Source organism: Sardina pilchardus, chromosome 9 (genome assembly GCF_963854185.1).
Source record: "Sardina pilchardus chromosome 9, fSarPil1.1, whole genome shotgun sequence".
Lineage (NCBI taxonomy): Eukaryota > Metazoa > Chordata > Actinopteri > Clupeiformes > Clupeidae > Sardina > Sardina pilchardus.
In genome coordinates, this window is record NC_085002.1 from 24212888 (window position 1) to 24227939 (window position 15052).

General features: G+C 40.8%; 2 protein-coding genes across 2 annotated transcripts; one reads left to right on the top strand and one right to left on the bottom strand.

The window, feature by feature from the left end:
• Positions 1-4163: 4163 nt before the first annotated feature.
• mrto4 (MRT4 homolog, ribosome maturation factor) lies at positions 4164-7851 on the top strand. The gene is made up of 8 exons (XM_062545064.1): positions 4164-4251; positions 4732-4790; positions 4984-5087; positions 5196-5277; positions 6838-6905; positions 7004-7155; positions 7262-7338; positions 7472-7851. Exons 1-8 carry the CDS (start codon positions 4224-4226, stop codon positions 7613-7615), a joined length of 714 nt encoding a protein of 237 aa, XP_062401048.1. The 5' UTR covers positions 4164-4223; the 3' UTR covers positions 7616-7851.
• Positions 7852-7971: 120 nt separating this feature from the next.
• On the bottom strand, positions 7972-12827 carry akr7a3 (aldo-keto reductase family 7, member A3 (aflatoxin aldehyde reductase)). Its single transcript, XM_062544352.1, has 7 exons — positions 12471-12827; positions 11591-11778; positions 11036-11140; positions 9946-10042; positions 9326-9425; positions 8826-8955; positions 7972-8551 (listed from the first exon to the last, which is right to left on the bottom strand). The coding sequence occupies exons 1-7, from the start codon at positions 12757-12759 to the stop codon at positions 8390-8392; spliced, it is 1071 nt and encodes a 356-aa protein (XP_062400336.1). The 5' UTR covers positions 12760-12827; the 3' UTR covers positions 7972-8389.
• Positions 12828-15052: the final 2225 nt, after the last annotated feature.

Consider the following 15052-nt stretch of genomic DNA (forward strand, 5'->3'; position numbering starts at 1 on the left):
TGAGCATCTTCACACTCACTGACGGTAAGTACAGGATGTTTTGATTTAGACTTTACTCCTGTTGAAGTCATTTCCTCCCACTTTGACTTACTTGAGGCTCTTGCGGATTCCTTTTTCAGTAGCATCTTCCACTTCATCACAGCTCTCCATACCCAGGCAACAACTCTGATCAACTTTGTCAAGCTGCTGAATCTTCTCTCATCAATGAGTTCTCTCACTGCGGAACCAGCTGGTGGTCTTCGGCCTTGAATCTTTGATTCTTCTCCCTCTGGACTGCTTTGCAGTTCGTCATGGTCTTTCACCTCTTTGACTGTGACCGGTGAACTTTGCACATCAGCTGTGTTCTTTTTGACCTGTGACCTGGTCAGTGCTGCTGAAATAAAATTCTAAATATGCCCCAAAGTGCAGCACTATAGTTGCCTGGTTGCTCTATAGCTGTTGACTACAGCAGCTTGGGCTATTTAGCACCTAGTAAAAAAAAGCTTCACTTCATATGTATTTCATCATAAAGGTGCCGCATTTACCTCACACTGACTCAACCCCTGAGCTCATGCATAGACATGAAAATCATGTTAGGCAATGTGAAAGTGAAAGGCTGTTGCATGTCAGATTAAATGGGCATATTGATCCATGACTCCACTGGGTGGAAGGAAGAAGAAAGAGAGCAGAAGATCATTCCAGTTTGCGGTTTTGCAATTTGTCAGATTTTTAATAGGAACGTGTTTTTGACTCAGTTATATCTCCATTCTCAAAAGCTTTGCAACAAATACAGATTTTGAAATCTCTTAATACTTTGTTTACTTGCAGATGGAATGAGTATTGCTAGCAGGCTAGCAGTCGACCCATTTAGCAAATGAAGGGTTTTATATTTGAGAACAAAGTGTGCAGATTAAGAAAGAATGTACATAATCCTTGTCAAGTTATGTAGGTTTTTGGCTCTCAACTCTTTGCCCAAACTTGAAAAAGGCCTGTCACAACTTTGAAGGACGCACGGGACAACTCAATCCTCTTTCTTCTCTTTATTTTAGAAGGCAAGATGGTTGGCAAGATGGTTGGCAATATACAACTTGATATGGCAGCATAAGTAGCAGTAGTAGTTGTAGCAGGAATAGTAGAGGTTATTGATAGCAGTTGTTGGATTAGCTGATAGGATATGATAATGTGGGATAGTAGGATAGTAGGATAGGTTGATAACCTTAAAGATAAACACAAAATATACATTGTATTATTTTAAATAAAGTCACTTTTAAACTAAACCACTTTAAACCATTTTAAATCTTTTTAAACATCATTTTAAACTAATTGTTTTAAACTAATCACATTTAATTCACAGCTTTTACTGCAAATAAATCTAAATGAAATCATGAATTGAAGCACTTAATGCAAGTAAAACAAATCAAATCAATTCACATCAAAATATACTTAATAGTTCTTAGAATATACAAACTAAACATTTACAATGTAACTTAAATAAATGCAGCAACACTTTAAGCAACACTGTTTCAGATCATATCAAAGCATGTAAGCTCACATTTAAACTTCATATATCTTCAGCATCAAATCATATGAACTGGCTGTTTTAGACTTCACATTTCAAACATTTCAAACATTTCAAAAGTCTGTTAGCCTACCAGTTGCGTCTTCAGTTTGTGACCCAGAGCTGAGAGTTCTCCTGTGTTTGCTCATGTGAATTTCCTTTGTTTGACCAAACATTCCTTTGCAGGTGTACAGGTAACAGGAAGTTTGAACAGTTTGACTTCTGGGTGTCTTAGGTTTTAACGCCCCTACAGGTTCGGAGTGAAGACTGGATGATTGATTGAATTAGTGAATGTGACTTTCAGTGCGCTTTTGCTGTTGACGTGACAATCCCTTTAGGTAATTTAGCTTCTGGAAAAGGCCAACAGTAGTTGGCATTCTAGCCCAGAACTCTTTAAAGAGTCACTTCACCCCATAACTCCACCCACTTCACATTTCTGAAAACGGCTTTCAAAATGGGGGAGATGTTCTGAAATTTGGAGAGAGAGTGCAGCACTGCTGCAACCAATCAACCATGGTGATTTCGTGTCAATCTGGGAATGAGTGCTGCAGACATGGCTTATCACAGGTAGGCTAATCAGGGCAGCAGGTGTTGGGGCGTTTCAGTCCTAATTTGTAACAACCCGGTGACGTAGTGTCGGACTAGAAGTGCAGGACAACGTCAGCATTCCAATAGTATTTTGGACCAACATGCCATGGCATGTTTTCAAACGGTAGTATGCGCGAGAGAGCAATATTTCCAATACAAAATCAGACGAAATGTTACTTTTGTCGAGAAACACGATTTTTGTCAATATTAACCCTGGTAATACAGTTCACCACTTATGAGTATTTTCAATCAATCAACAGCTCAAAAAACCTATTTTAGGGTGCAGTGACCCTTTAAATCTGTAGATTACCATACCTTTGTGTGAAAATGACATTTTGGAGGGGATTTGCCCAGATTTAAAGTTTTACAGTAATTATGAAAATGAACTGTATAAAAATAGTGGTGTGTAGCCTACATTTTCTTTGGGGATATAGGTAGATGAAAAATAAATTGACCACACATGAAGGTTGTTGGCTCATATCCATCAACGACTCTGGTTGACAGTGAGTTAGAGCTCCACCTAGCGTAACAGATTGTTTATAAAGGTGGACATCCCAGCTTCAGAAAGTAAAGGTCCCACCATCTTTGTTCCAACCATTTACAAACTAGGTGCCTCTCATTCAGCGTTTATACGTCCTCCCTCGCTCCTTGGGCCTCGCTCCTCACTGATCTACATAAACTAAAGAATGATGGGGCAGCAACAATGAGATAGTCTATCCTTTCTTCTGTCTTTCTTTATGTAGATCAGTGAGGATCGAGGCCCGAGGAGCGAGGGAGGACATATAAACGCTGAATGAGAAGCACCCTCCCTGATTCAAATGAACAGAACCCCTGAACCAGATGAACATATAAACACTTGCATTAAGTGCACAGGAAGAAACAATACATGGTAGGGCATTCACTTTCTGAAGCAAGGGTGTCCACCTAGACTTAAGACAGCATAACTCACAACAGGATATGTCATGTTAATGAAAACATAATGGTAATGTTGAGTTACTGACAATATGGAGTATTTGGTTGGTTTCAGTTTTGTCATCGGCCTTATAGGCTAATTGTGTCAGTGTATCTGATATCATGGTGGCAGTAGCTAAAACCATCATGAGATTAGAGTGTGTTGGTCAGGCCTATAGACTTGTAGACCTAAGTCTAATGTATGGCAGGGGTCTTTGACAGCTTCGATAATACACTACAGTGAGGGACTGAAAGGCAGTTAACTATACAGCTGTTTTGCAGGTGGCAGTGGCAGAGTCGGAAACCAGAGGGGAAGTGTTCTGACAGTTTAATTTATTTTCCTGTGAAACATCTCAGGGTGAAGGTTTGACAAGCCCTCAAGGGATTATGTTTTCTAAAGGTGCAGGGTAAATCGGTGACTGTCATATCAGTCAGCACATTTTTCTGTCTGTATTTCTTTCAGGGTGAGTCATCGAACTGGCATATTAGCCAAAAAAAGATGTACCATAGCAATCTAGGGTATACAAATACATATCATTATGTCCATGTCTGAAGTGTGTGTGTGTGTGTGTGTGTGTGTGTGTGTGTGTGTGTGTGTGTGTGTGTGTGTGTGTGTGTGTGTGTGTGTGTGTGTGTGTGTGTGTGTGTGTGTGTGTGTGTGTGTGTGTGTGTGTGTGTGTGGTTGATGAAATAAGGATTTTTGGACCGATTCTACCTCCCAACAAGACTGCAGGCCAAATCGATAAGTGTAACATACATAACATGAATAGCATTTTTAGGCCATTGCTAGTCAATCAATCTCAGGCAATGACCTGAAATGTATAAATTATTTAAACAGCACAACTGCACCACTTACTGGACAAAAGGAGAATCGCAAAACACATGTTTCTGTCTCGAGATGGCGTGCCCAGTTTTTAGCCTGAGTCGTTCATTTAATACAAAATCAGTTTACAACAAGTCACTGTAATTATAAACGAGCGGAAACGTATAATATTTGTATCGTCTATATGATGTGTAATATTTATGTATAATATAATGTGAAATGTATCTTTTATCCAATGTGACTGTATTTTTAGACAGGCGCTCCGTGGAAAACTATGAAGACAATGGGTCTTACCACAGCTAGTGCGACTACAACGTGAGAACCATGCCGAAGTCAAAGAGGGATAAGAAAAGTAAGAAAGTCTTATTATCGTACTTTTTAGAGTTGTCAACAAGTTACAACGATGTAATCATTTATGTATTAATGTAATAAGACTATGATGACAATTACGCTTTAAACCATTTCAAAAGAGCTCGATTATAATAGCAACGCTAGCAATATATTTGCTTTAGTTTAGACGCTTTAAAGACCAACTTAGCCTCCCAATACTTTTAGAATAAATATTAAATGTAGATCCGTTTAGTCTTTGCCGGGCAACCCTGCCTGGAATTGCCATTTATTGAAGTTGCCTCTGATATATAGTATGTGTAGCCTACTACACTGGTACCACGGCGGCCTGTTTAAATTTGGCATCCTTGTAGCTAAGTAAAGTGAGCTATTGTGAGGCTAGGATAATGTTACTACCTGAGATAGTTGGCTTTAACTTTTTATTTTTTCATTTTTTTTTATTGCCATTGCAAAGTGATTGAGATTGTCGTTTCCCCTTTTACAGTATCTTTAACGAAAACAGCCAAGAAGGGGCTGGAGTTGAAACAGACTTTAATTGAAGAGGTGCGTATTTCTTTTATTCCCATACAAGAAATGAATGCAGTTGTTTCCAGAAATCTCCTCAAATACTTTTACAGTGCAATGTGACACGATCAAAACTGCAGTTGTTTTTTGTAAGGTCTGTCTTAACATTCATGGGATTTCTTTGGTTCGATTTTGTTTCTTAACTCTTGTGTTATGTTGCATGTCTCTTCAGTTGCGGAAATGTGTGGACGTATACAGACACGTTTTCATCTTCTCTGTGGAAAACATGAGGAACAACAAACTGAAAGACATAAGGACAGCCTGGAAACACAGTCGGTAAGATTGCTTCTACTGGGAATGTGTGGCTCATCCAGATTTCTGTTACTCTACTACACTACACCAATGGCCAGCGTTGTATCACATGTTGTGGATTTTCAATTTCAGGTTCTTCTTTGGGAAGAACAAAGTCATGATGATCGCTTTGGGTAGGGGACCAACAGATGAATACAAAGACAACCTACACAAGGTAAACAGTTGTATAGTGTCTGGCTGATACACTTTAAAGTTTCCACTTCATTTTGTTTTCTTTGAGACTGATCTAATTCATTGATTCATGTGCAACATTGCACATGCACTCCATATTCCGGTTTTATTCTGAATAATGAGATATTCTGATAGCGCATGTGGTATTATCACTTGATCCAGCTGCCATAACCCTTATGAGGTCATATTCTGAATACTAAAAGCCGCAATAACATAGCCTGGAAAACCAGCGCCAACTGCTGGACGGCAAAATGTTTTGCCTGCATTTGGGTCTGGCCTCGGACCACTGTACATTTTGCAAACACTGCCCTGAATCTGGCAGATGGCAACTAAACCAATCACAACGCAGAGATGTGTTTTGAATCAACGCGGGCGAGGCAGAGGGCTCTGGGGCGGGGTTTTGAGGGAGCGTTTGGCCTATAGGCACAGACACGGTTTGATAGACAACGGGTTGTGCTCTTCAACAATGTTCCGTTGTATCCATTCATCGAGGCCAGACTAAATTAGACATCCAATCCATTTAGGCTGGTTTATCAGGCTAGCAATAACACCCTTATCTTATGCCTCTTTAGCCTGAATATTGTGGCATGGAAACACATTTTGGAATGTTAGATAGATAGAGTCTTTATTGTCCTATAAGGATATTCTTCTTCACACATCATCAATCAACATTCCATAAAAGAGCAGCATTTGATGTTCACATCACATATAACATATCACACATCAGACATTACACATCACGCATAACATACAACATATAACATACAACATATAATGTGACACCCACCATACACCCCCTCCCTTCTAGTTCCCCTCCCTTCTAGTTCCTGTCTGCTCATGTTCGTGCAAGGTAGCTTTTGGTAGCTTGCTTTGATGCCCTGACACTTTGCAAACAGCGATAATAAGTGTGGTAAAAAGTTTGCACTTCTAGACTGAAGACAAGGTCAATGTATGCAGTAAAACCTGAGGGTTTAAATGTCAAGATGGAATTGAATTTACTGATGGGTGAAAGCGTCATCATGCTTGCTTCTTTATTCACCATATGCTGATGCTGATTAAAGGGACACTTCACCGGTTAGCATTAAAGGGACACTTCACCGGTTAGCAATAAGCTTTGTATCTTTAGAAAACCAGTCATGTTTTTGAATGTTCGTGCATCAGTTTGCCTCGAGATGGGAGAAAAACGGATTTCAATGTTGGACTTCCTGCTTTCAATGATGTAAAAATCATAATTTTACATCATTGAAAGCAGGAAGTCCTATTCATGGGTTTTATTGAAATCCATATTTCTCCCATCTCAAGGCAAACTGAGGGAATGATGCATGACCATTCAAAAACATGACTGGTTTTCTAAAGATACAAAGCTAAATGCTAATCGGTGAAGTGTCCCTTTAATATGTAAACAGTAATATTCAGTTTATGCTACACATGGAAACGTCTTAACCTGAATGTTACTATAACCAGAATATGGTCCTTAATCAGAATACGGTGTGCATGGAAACGTAGTCGGTATCATCTCTACTAACATGTGATCATGTTCCAGGTCAGCAGATTCCTTAAAGGAGAAGTTGGCGTCTTGTTCTCAAATAAAACAAAGGAGGAGGTTCAAGAGTAAGTACAAATCTTTTGTTTCCCCTTACGGACGTTCCACAATAAAACAATCTTTTCGACTGTAATTCTTAGTCCATGATTATTGTCTGTTTTGACAGATATTTTGACAACTTCAAAGAAACGGACTACGCCCGGGCAGGAAACGTAGCGCAGATGGCTGTGACCCTAGATGAGGGGCCACTGGAGCAGTTCCCACACTCAATGGAGCCGCAGCTCCGACAGTTAGGGTTGCCCACGGCCCTGAAGAAAGGTACACGATCAGGCGGAAGATATAGATTCCTGATGCATTTTAGTAGATTGTCCCAGACTTACACGTTTCCTTGAATAATCTCATTGACTTCTGTATCTGCTATTAGGAGTCGTCACTCTCATTAAAGACTATGAGGTATGCAAAGATGGAGACACGTTGACACCTGAACAGGCTCGTATTTTGGTGAGTGATCTTTTTTATTTGCTACGGAGTGCAGATTCTAGTGTTTTACCCCAGATTTGTCTTTATTGTGTTTCTGATCTGAGACTGCACCGATAGGTTCTGTGCAAAATATGAGTTCTTTGTGTTCTTTCAGAAACTCTTTGCAATTGAAATGGCAGAATTCAAATTGACGATAAAGTGCATGTGGAACTCTGAGACGGGAGAATTCCAGAAGCTATCAGAAGAGAGCGAGAGGATGGAAGACAAGGAGGATATGGAAGACGATGGGAGTGAATAAAAATGGACCTTCAACATGTTTAAGACATTACACCCCCATCCCTTTTATTTTTTTTCTCTGGCCTTATTTCATTTGACAAAATATGTGGACTTTTGTCTGGACTGTGGAACGTGTGTGGACATATTTGCTGGGAGCCGTGTTTCAGAGATTCCCACTCATGTATGATTATTTTGTGTAAAGGATGTTTTGTAACTGTCAAACTGTCAAATACATTAAAATATAATGTAGACAGGTCAGCATGTTGTTTTTCTCCATTTCTGGGATGGGACTGAGTATATATTGTACAGTAAGGAAAGGTTACATGACAGTACAAATAATATTTAACTGTAAATAAAATACCCAAACCACACCATAGCCATAGAAAATGAGACTTTTAATAATATTGGAAACAAAAAAGTAGAGCATCTGTTATATGGCAAGTTTAAGTGCTTACTATCCAATCTCCATAAACTGTCTGTGATCACATTTTTGCAGGTGGTTAACTACTGTATGCTGAACTGTAGTAGCTTACAGTGCAGTGTCGCCACCTAAAATTACTTCTATCTCGTTGACATACTAATGTCTGAACTGCAGCATGTCATAATTAAGGCAATATTTTTACAACCAGGAATAGATAAACTATCCACTATCCAATATCCAGTCTTGCATAGATTGAAAAAATACCAATGGGGAATTGGGCTCGATTCACATCTGAAGTCCTCAGAGTGCGACCGTCATTTCATGTCCAGTCCTGTCCTTCCAGATTCCCTAATAAGCAGGCTCACCCTGGTGCCTTTAGCGGAAGTAGTTGGGACACTCGTGGGCGACTAAGTCCCAGGCCTGCTTGAAGGCCTCCACCACCTCTGCCTTCAAAGGTCCCTCCTCGCAGGCGCTGAGGTTCTCCACGAGCTGCTCCATGGTGGACATGCCAACGATCACACCATCGCCAAGATCTCCCTGCCAGACAACAGGCATCAAGAGGTGTATTTGATACTTTAAAACAGTAGTTAGTTACTCATACATATAATAAAACAGACCAGATGTCATAGTGATGAGTAGTATGATATCAGTGTGATACTATATCATAGTGTGATACTATATCAGTGCTTGAAAAGGCCTTGAAACTTCAAACACCTCAAAAAAAAACTTAAAACGTTTTAAAAAAAGACTTGTCAGCTAAGATGTCCAACATACGATATTACTGTATACTCAGTCTCAGCAAAATGGCTACCTTGAGGTGAGAATGGTGGTACATCCAGCGGATAGCAGCTGAGGTAAGAGTGGGTTTGTTTGCTCCGTATGCCGCTTCCAGTGCCTTACTAACTAGGTCAACTCCTTGAAAGTGGCTCTCTTTCCAGTATCTGCACAACACAAAAATACCAAACTGTGTAATTACATGTGTCTTCCATTCAGCGCTCTTCAGTTGTTAGAAATGTAAGAATCTAGTGGCATACTTTTCCTCACATTCATGAAAGGAATTTCATCCACATGCTCTTGTCTATACACCATTATGTCAAAAGACTAGTCAACATTCTTTGTTAGGTACAACTTGTAAAACGTTTTATCGTGAAGTTAGTTTAATTTTACTTACACCTTTAAGTGACCGCAAGCATGAACTATAATGTGGATAATGATTTTGCTTAATTTTCATTTTGCCATGTACATCGCAAAGATTATTCCATTAAAGTATTTTTCCTGTGTGTGTGTGTGTGTGTGTGTGTGTGTCCATACCTATCTCTGTAGGCACCTGCCCAGTTGTTGCCAAAAAAGCGCCCAGCCGGCTGGCTTGTGTCTTTGTCCTCGAAGTGATACTTCCCCGTGAGAAGGCCGCCTGTATGGGCACACACAGGTACAGGTGTGCTGTTGATGTGGCTGACTCATGGAGCAGGAACATGGTGAGGTTCCTCTACTTTTCACTTCTGTGTTAAGTTAAGGCTTTTCAAATTGTCCAAGGCACTTTCTTTTCAGAACTGAAAACATTCTACGAGTAAATGACACTGTCCACTGTCTGTATTTGTTTAAATTTTCCTCACTATTATCTGTAAGTAATTAGAGTATTTAGAGTAGAGACATCAGTAATACCAATGGGGAAATAATAATGCACAAGTCAAATGATTGACAATGATTTTGTCATCACAGTACCTGCCAGAGGATTGTCCAAGGCACTTTCTTTTCAGAACTGAAAACATTCTACGAGTAAATGACACTGTCCACTGTCTGTATTTGTTTAAATTTTCCTCACTATTATCTGTAAGTAATTAGAGTATTTAGAGTAGAGACATCAGTAATACCAATGGGGAAATAATAATGCACAAGTCAAATGATTGACAATGATTTTGTCATCACAGTACCTGCCAGAGGATTGTATGCATAGAAGCGCATGGCAAAGTTTCTAAGACATGGCAGCAGTTCTGTCTCCACCTGTCGTGTGGTGGAATTGTACATGCCCTGTGAGGAGGGAGAACACGTCAATACTGAGTGGAAGATATGGGCTGTGCAGCTCAATTAGCCATTTTCACGGTGATGTCAGACGAAGCGTTGCTGGGTATCCTCCGGCATGTCCAGCCGCCAAATACTACAGAAGAAGAAGAATAAGTATTCATGGGTTTCATCAGGTCCCTTTCCACAGGTATATACAATCAAGCACCATGCAGTCTGCATTGATAATTAAGGTGCTTGATTGTATACACCTGTGGAAAGGGACCTGATGAAACCCATGAATGCTTCTTCTTCTTCTTCTGTAGTATTTGGCGGCTGGACATGCCGGAGGATACCCAGCAATGCTTCGTCTGACATCACGTGAAAAGGGCTAATTGCTTGGGTTTGAACATGAGGGCATGCCAGGTTCATAATGATCAAAGCAGGGTTTACGGGAAACGGGAAACGGTTTAAAGGACGAAAACAAAAACCAGAAGCAAACACAATTTTTGGATGAACGTAACTGAAAACGGGAACAAAACCAATTTCACTTGTTCAGGAGTGAAAACGCAATTTTCAATTTTAGATAACCGGTTATTTAATAATGGTGTTTATCGTTCCAATGAATCTTTCTTTGAATATTATTCAAAAATCCATGGCCTTGGAAAGTCACCTGCCCACACAGTGTTCCCCAGACCCCTTATAGGGTGAATATAGTCAGATTTTATGAATCGGTGTCTCCCTTGAATAATAGGCCAGACCTTGTTGATAAAATATCACCATTTAAAGGAGAGGGCTTAGAACACTAGAACATATTTTTTGCTCAGAACGAACCGAAATGAAAATCATTCCGTTTTCATACCCTGGATCAAAGAGACATGACAACGCCAGGTTTCTGTTCTTTGTCATCTTGATATCGGGTTAAATTCATATGCCTGGATTTAGCCATTCAGTGTGAATACTAATGGAGTGAATACTAATGTCAGTTTAGATTAAAGAATAATCAACATCTTATTCCTTTACCTGATAGACTGTGGGAAGAATCCAGTTGTTGTGTTTGCATATGCAGTAGATTTCTGCAACCTCCCAGGATGCATAGTTTGATAAACCAAGCTCCTTATACTTTCCCTGAAAAAAGGATTATAACACATTTACAAATCTGGATTAGTTTATAGTTTTCTTGGCCATGTTTCTGTAATCTTGACAAGCTATCCAGGGGAAAATATATTTTCCAGATAGCAAATAATCTGGATCTGGGCCAGATTAGCACTATTCAAAGGATGGGAACTGGGCCAGCCCAGATCTGATTCTATGTCTGCTATTATCTGGTCAATGCCAGCCCATGAGATGGAAATTCCCATTGCAGCTGATCTATGGCTTTATAAAGAAAGAGAGCAAAACCCAAGACATGCCAGAGAATGTGGAGGCAAAGGTTGCCATGTCTGGTGCTCAAACAACTACAAGAAAAGTCTCTATAACAGCCAGTTGAAAAGTACAGACAATCCATGTGAAGGTTAATCAATCAGTGGTCCTGATGGTCGTAAATGGTCAGTGAGAGGTCGAGCCTGGCTGACATACCTCCTTGTGCAGCTCGTTGCAGGCTCGAAGTGTGTCCACTATGGGATTCTGGTGGTCTGGAGCATGCAGGTAGAAGATGTCCACACACTGGGTGCGCAGCCTTTTCAGAGACGTCTCTAGCTGCGAGCGAACACTCTCCGGCTTCAGGGTCTTTCCATCCCATGGGTTTGCTTTGGTGGCGATGCTCGCTAAGGACAGAAAGATTGAAATTAAAGTGTGATATGAGGGTGCATGACATTTTCTCAAATACATTTTTTTTGCCTACTTCCCAAACTCGTTTCCCCCTTTTTAAGATCTTCAATCTTTTTGCATGTTTTATGTATACTTTCCAAACTTTTCCCAGACTCATAGAAATGTCCATAGTCTACTTTACCAGACTCATCAGACCTATGCAAGAAGTGTGTGTAGGAGTGTGTAGCTTGTTTCTCCATGACACCTGTCTTGGCCCCTTTACCCCAAATGCAGTCATCTCTTGAACAGAAACCTGGCGTGAGTTGTTTATGAAGTAACTCTTTAACTAACTCAGATAACAACTTGGCCTAGAAGAACCGCACCGAAACATGCAGGGCCTGGTGTCCAGATCACCCCAGTGTCCGCCGCGGGCAGCACGTCAAAAGTTATGGCTATATCGTGCACATTAAATTTGATTTAGGCGATTGCAAATGGGAGTAAGTTCGAGCTTCCTGCATTACAAACATGAAAAAACGCTGAATGATACACAGAACATGCGTGTAGAGTAGAGAGTGCTTTGGTGTTTGGTTGAAGAAGCCCACTAGCTTACTCATTCATTCTAGTTGTGCAAGATTTGACGTTACCCAGTAGGCCATGACAGCTTTACACAATCACTTCTAATGCAATAGTCTACAATAAAGACAGTTACCATTCTTGGGTAGGTCCATTCCACCAATAATCGTCTCTGCCTGTCCATCTGTGTACATGAATGCTGTATCTAACTCTCTGTGTCCACGCTCCAGGAAAGCTTTCACCATTTTCTCACTCAACTCCGCGTCAGCTCGCCCCCCAAATGCCATCGATCCCAGTAGCGTGATCGGGATTTTGGCGTTTGAAGACGACATGTTTCGGTGTTGAACCAAAGCTAAATTATTCAATCCAGTGAAAACTCGTTGATGTACTGAGCAAAGGCCTACTCTAGCTATTGCAGCAAGCATAATAAAACCACGGCGGGTCAGCTGAGTATAACGTGGGCAGGCGACGTTCACGCTCGAGCGAAGATAAGGGACTGTCTCAAAAGTTTTGTGGATGACATGGACGTAAGGGGGCAGCGCTGTCAACAAAATATACCATTGGTCAAAATTGGGAAGGAGACCTTGAACAGTCCAGGGTCCATATATTTCTTTTCAAAATTACAGTACACGTGCACTAACTGAAATGAATAAAAAAAAATGTCCTTGTTCCAATCCTATGACGACAATTTATTAAGAACTTGCGTCATAGCCTTATCCCTTGTTTTAATTTGTTTCGTAGGCCTACCTGTAGATGGCAGTAAAACACAAATGACTCCCCTGTTAAGTGTTTCCTAAACGTGGGAAGGGCCAAGATCATTTTGACTTGTAATGTAGTTTTTGATATTAACTTCGAGGACCTTGACAAATACTGCTGTGGTCTTAATTTAGGACCTATTGGCAGTCTGAATAATGGCAGGCCTACACTCACATCCAAATAGCTGTCTAATGAAGATAAGCTACAAAGAAGATTTGTCCTTTCAAATGTTTACTCGGCCTACCTTGTTGTGTCAAACTGACTTCTACCTGGTTTTGTGGTAGAATAAGTTTGTCTGGAAAGATCCCTCTGATATGTGTAAATTTGGTGTAGGACCTGAAGGCCAAGTTATCGAAAAAACAAACAAAAAAAAAGTCCAGAGAATCATCTAGGCTATAGCCTATGCCTATAGGCAGACCAATCCCTAACCAATTTCAGGGAGTTTAGTTTCACGTGCAGCTGAGTTTACATATCAACAATCTTTCACCAGAAGGCTGTATTAGAGGCTGTATCAGAGGCTGTATTTTGTAAGAAGCACAGTCTTTTAGGCTTGTCATACTGCCCAATGATTTTAAGGTGTTTATCACCCCTGTGAGAGATCAGTTTAGTGCCATTACTCCAGTCAGCATGTGTTAGGGAGTAACATACTATACCAAACACAGCTGGTGTCTCTAATAACCTATGAATCATACAGAGTCCAACATTTCATATTTCCAACTTACTTGACACACTGAGTGAAATCTTGGAAGCCTCTGATAAGCGCTCAGTAGCCACACAGACGGAACAAGCTGAGGACATCAACATGCAGACCTTGGAGAAACATAAACAACCAGAACAACAATGCCCAGCCACGTCCACTGGACATGATAAGATGGGTGCTGCTAAAATGATTCATAGTAAATCACTGGCGTCAAACCCGAAATCTCAACAAACAAATGGATGTCATGAACAGGAGAAGATAGCACCTATCAAAGCTGCTGGAAGGCTATCAGAAAGGAAGGGTCATGTACCAGTGCCCCTCCCCACCTCCGTTGACTCCTTGCCACCACAAAGCCATAACAACATGGAACACACTACTGGAATACTTGCTAAAAGCGAAGCAACAAACCGCTCAGGACCCCATCTGACAGATGGAGACTCTGGACTTTTATTCCTTGATTTCCCATCACCACACACACCCAATAACCACCCCACCCAATCCAACTACCCAGGCCACCCAAACCCACCTAATATCCCATCCCAATCCTCACCTCATCATCCTACCACCCAAACAAACTCCCCAGGATCCCCCACATACCCGTCACCATCCCCACTCAAGCACATGATGTTCCCAGCAACAATGGAGAGACTGCTACCAGCAGCCAGGCAGATTTTTAACAGCCCAAGACCTTCAGCACTGAAGCGCAGTGCACCTCCACGCCCTCCCCCTCCGCATGCAAAAGGATCACCTAAGCAGCAACAACTTCATGAGAGTATTGTATGATATTCTGTGGGTCCCTGCAATAGAAATAGTTTTGAGAACATGCCGGGACCCAGTAAGCCTATGTCATTTTCTATTCCTGTTCTGACAGGTAATAGAAGACTAGCACATCGAGCCTACAGGGTAAACCAGTCAAATCTCCTACCTGTACCACTACAGCCTCAGATTTCCCCAGTGGATCATAGCTCCCCAACTCTTACAGCAAAACTAGTTCTCCTAAACATCAGATCTCTTTCAAACAAATCATTCTTAATTAATGATCTTATTTGCACATACAACCTTGATTTTTTACTCTTAACTGAGACATGGTTAGACCAAGCAAAACCTCATCGAATCTGCTCCACCAAATTTCAGTTTTTTGAGTGCTACCAGAGCAAATAAAAGAGGAGGGGGGATAGCTACAATTTTCAAGGCATCCTTTCAGTGCAATAAGTCATCATTTGGTGAATTTACTTCATTTGAATATCTGTGTGCAAGCATTA

Bases quoted from the DNA above. Each gene is read 5' to 3' on its own strand.
- mrto4 (XM_062545064.1), top strand. From the start codon at position 4,224: ATGCCGAAGTCAAAGAGGGATAAGAAAA. The intron at 4,252-4,731 runs GTAAGAAAGTCT...CCCCTTTTACAG, and splicing joins GTCAAAGAGGGATAAGAAAA to TATCTTTAACGAAAACAGCC. The intron at 5,088-5,195 runs GTAAGATTGCTT...TTTCAATTTCAG, and splicing joins ACAGCCTGGAAACACAGTCG to GTTCTTCTTTGGGAAGAACA.
- akr7a3 (XM_062544352.1), bottom strand. From the start codon at position 12,759: ATGCTTGCTGCAATAGCTAGAGTAGGCCTTTGCTCAGTACATCAACGA. The intron at 9,426-9,945 runs GTACTGTGATGA...GTGCCCATACAG, and splicing joins TGCATACAATCCTCTGGCAG to GCGGCCTTCTCACGGGGAAG. The intron at 8,552-8,825 runs GTAGCCATTTTG...GTTGTCTGGCAG, and splicing joins ACCACCATTCTCACCTCAAG to GGAGATCTTGGCGATGGTGT.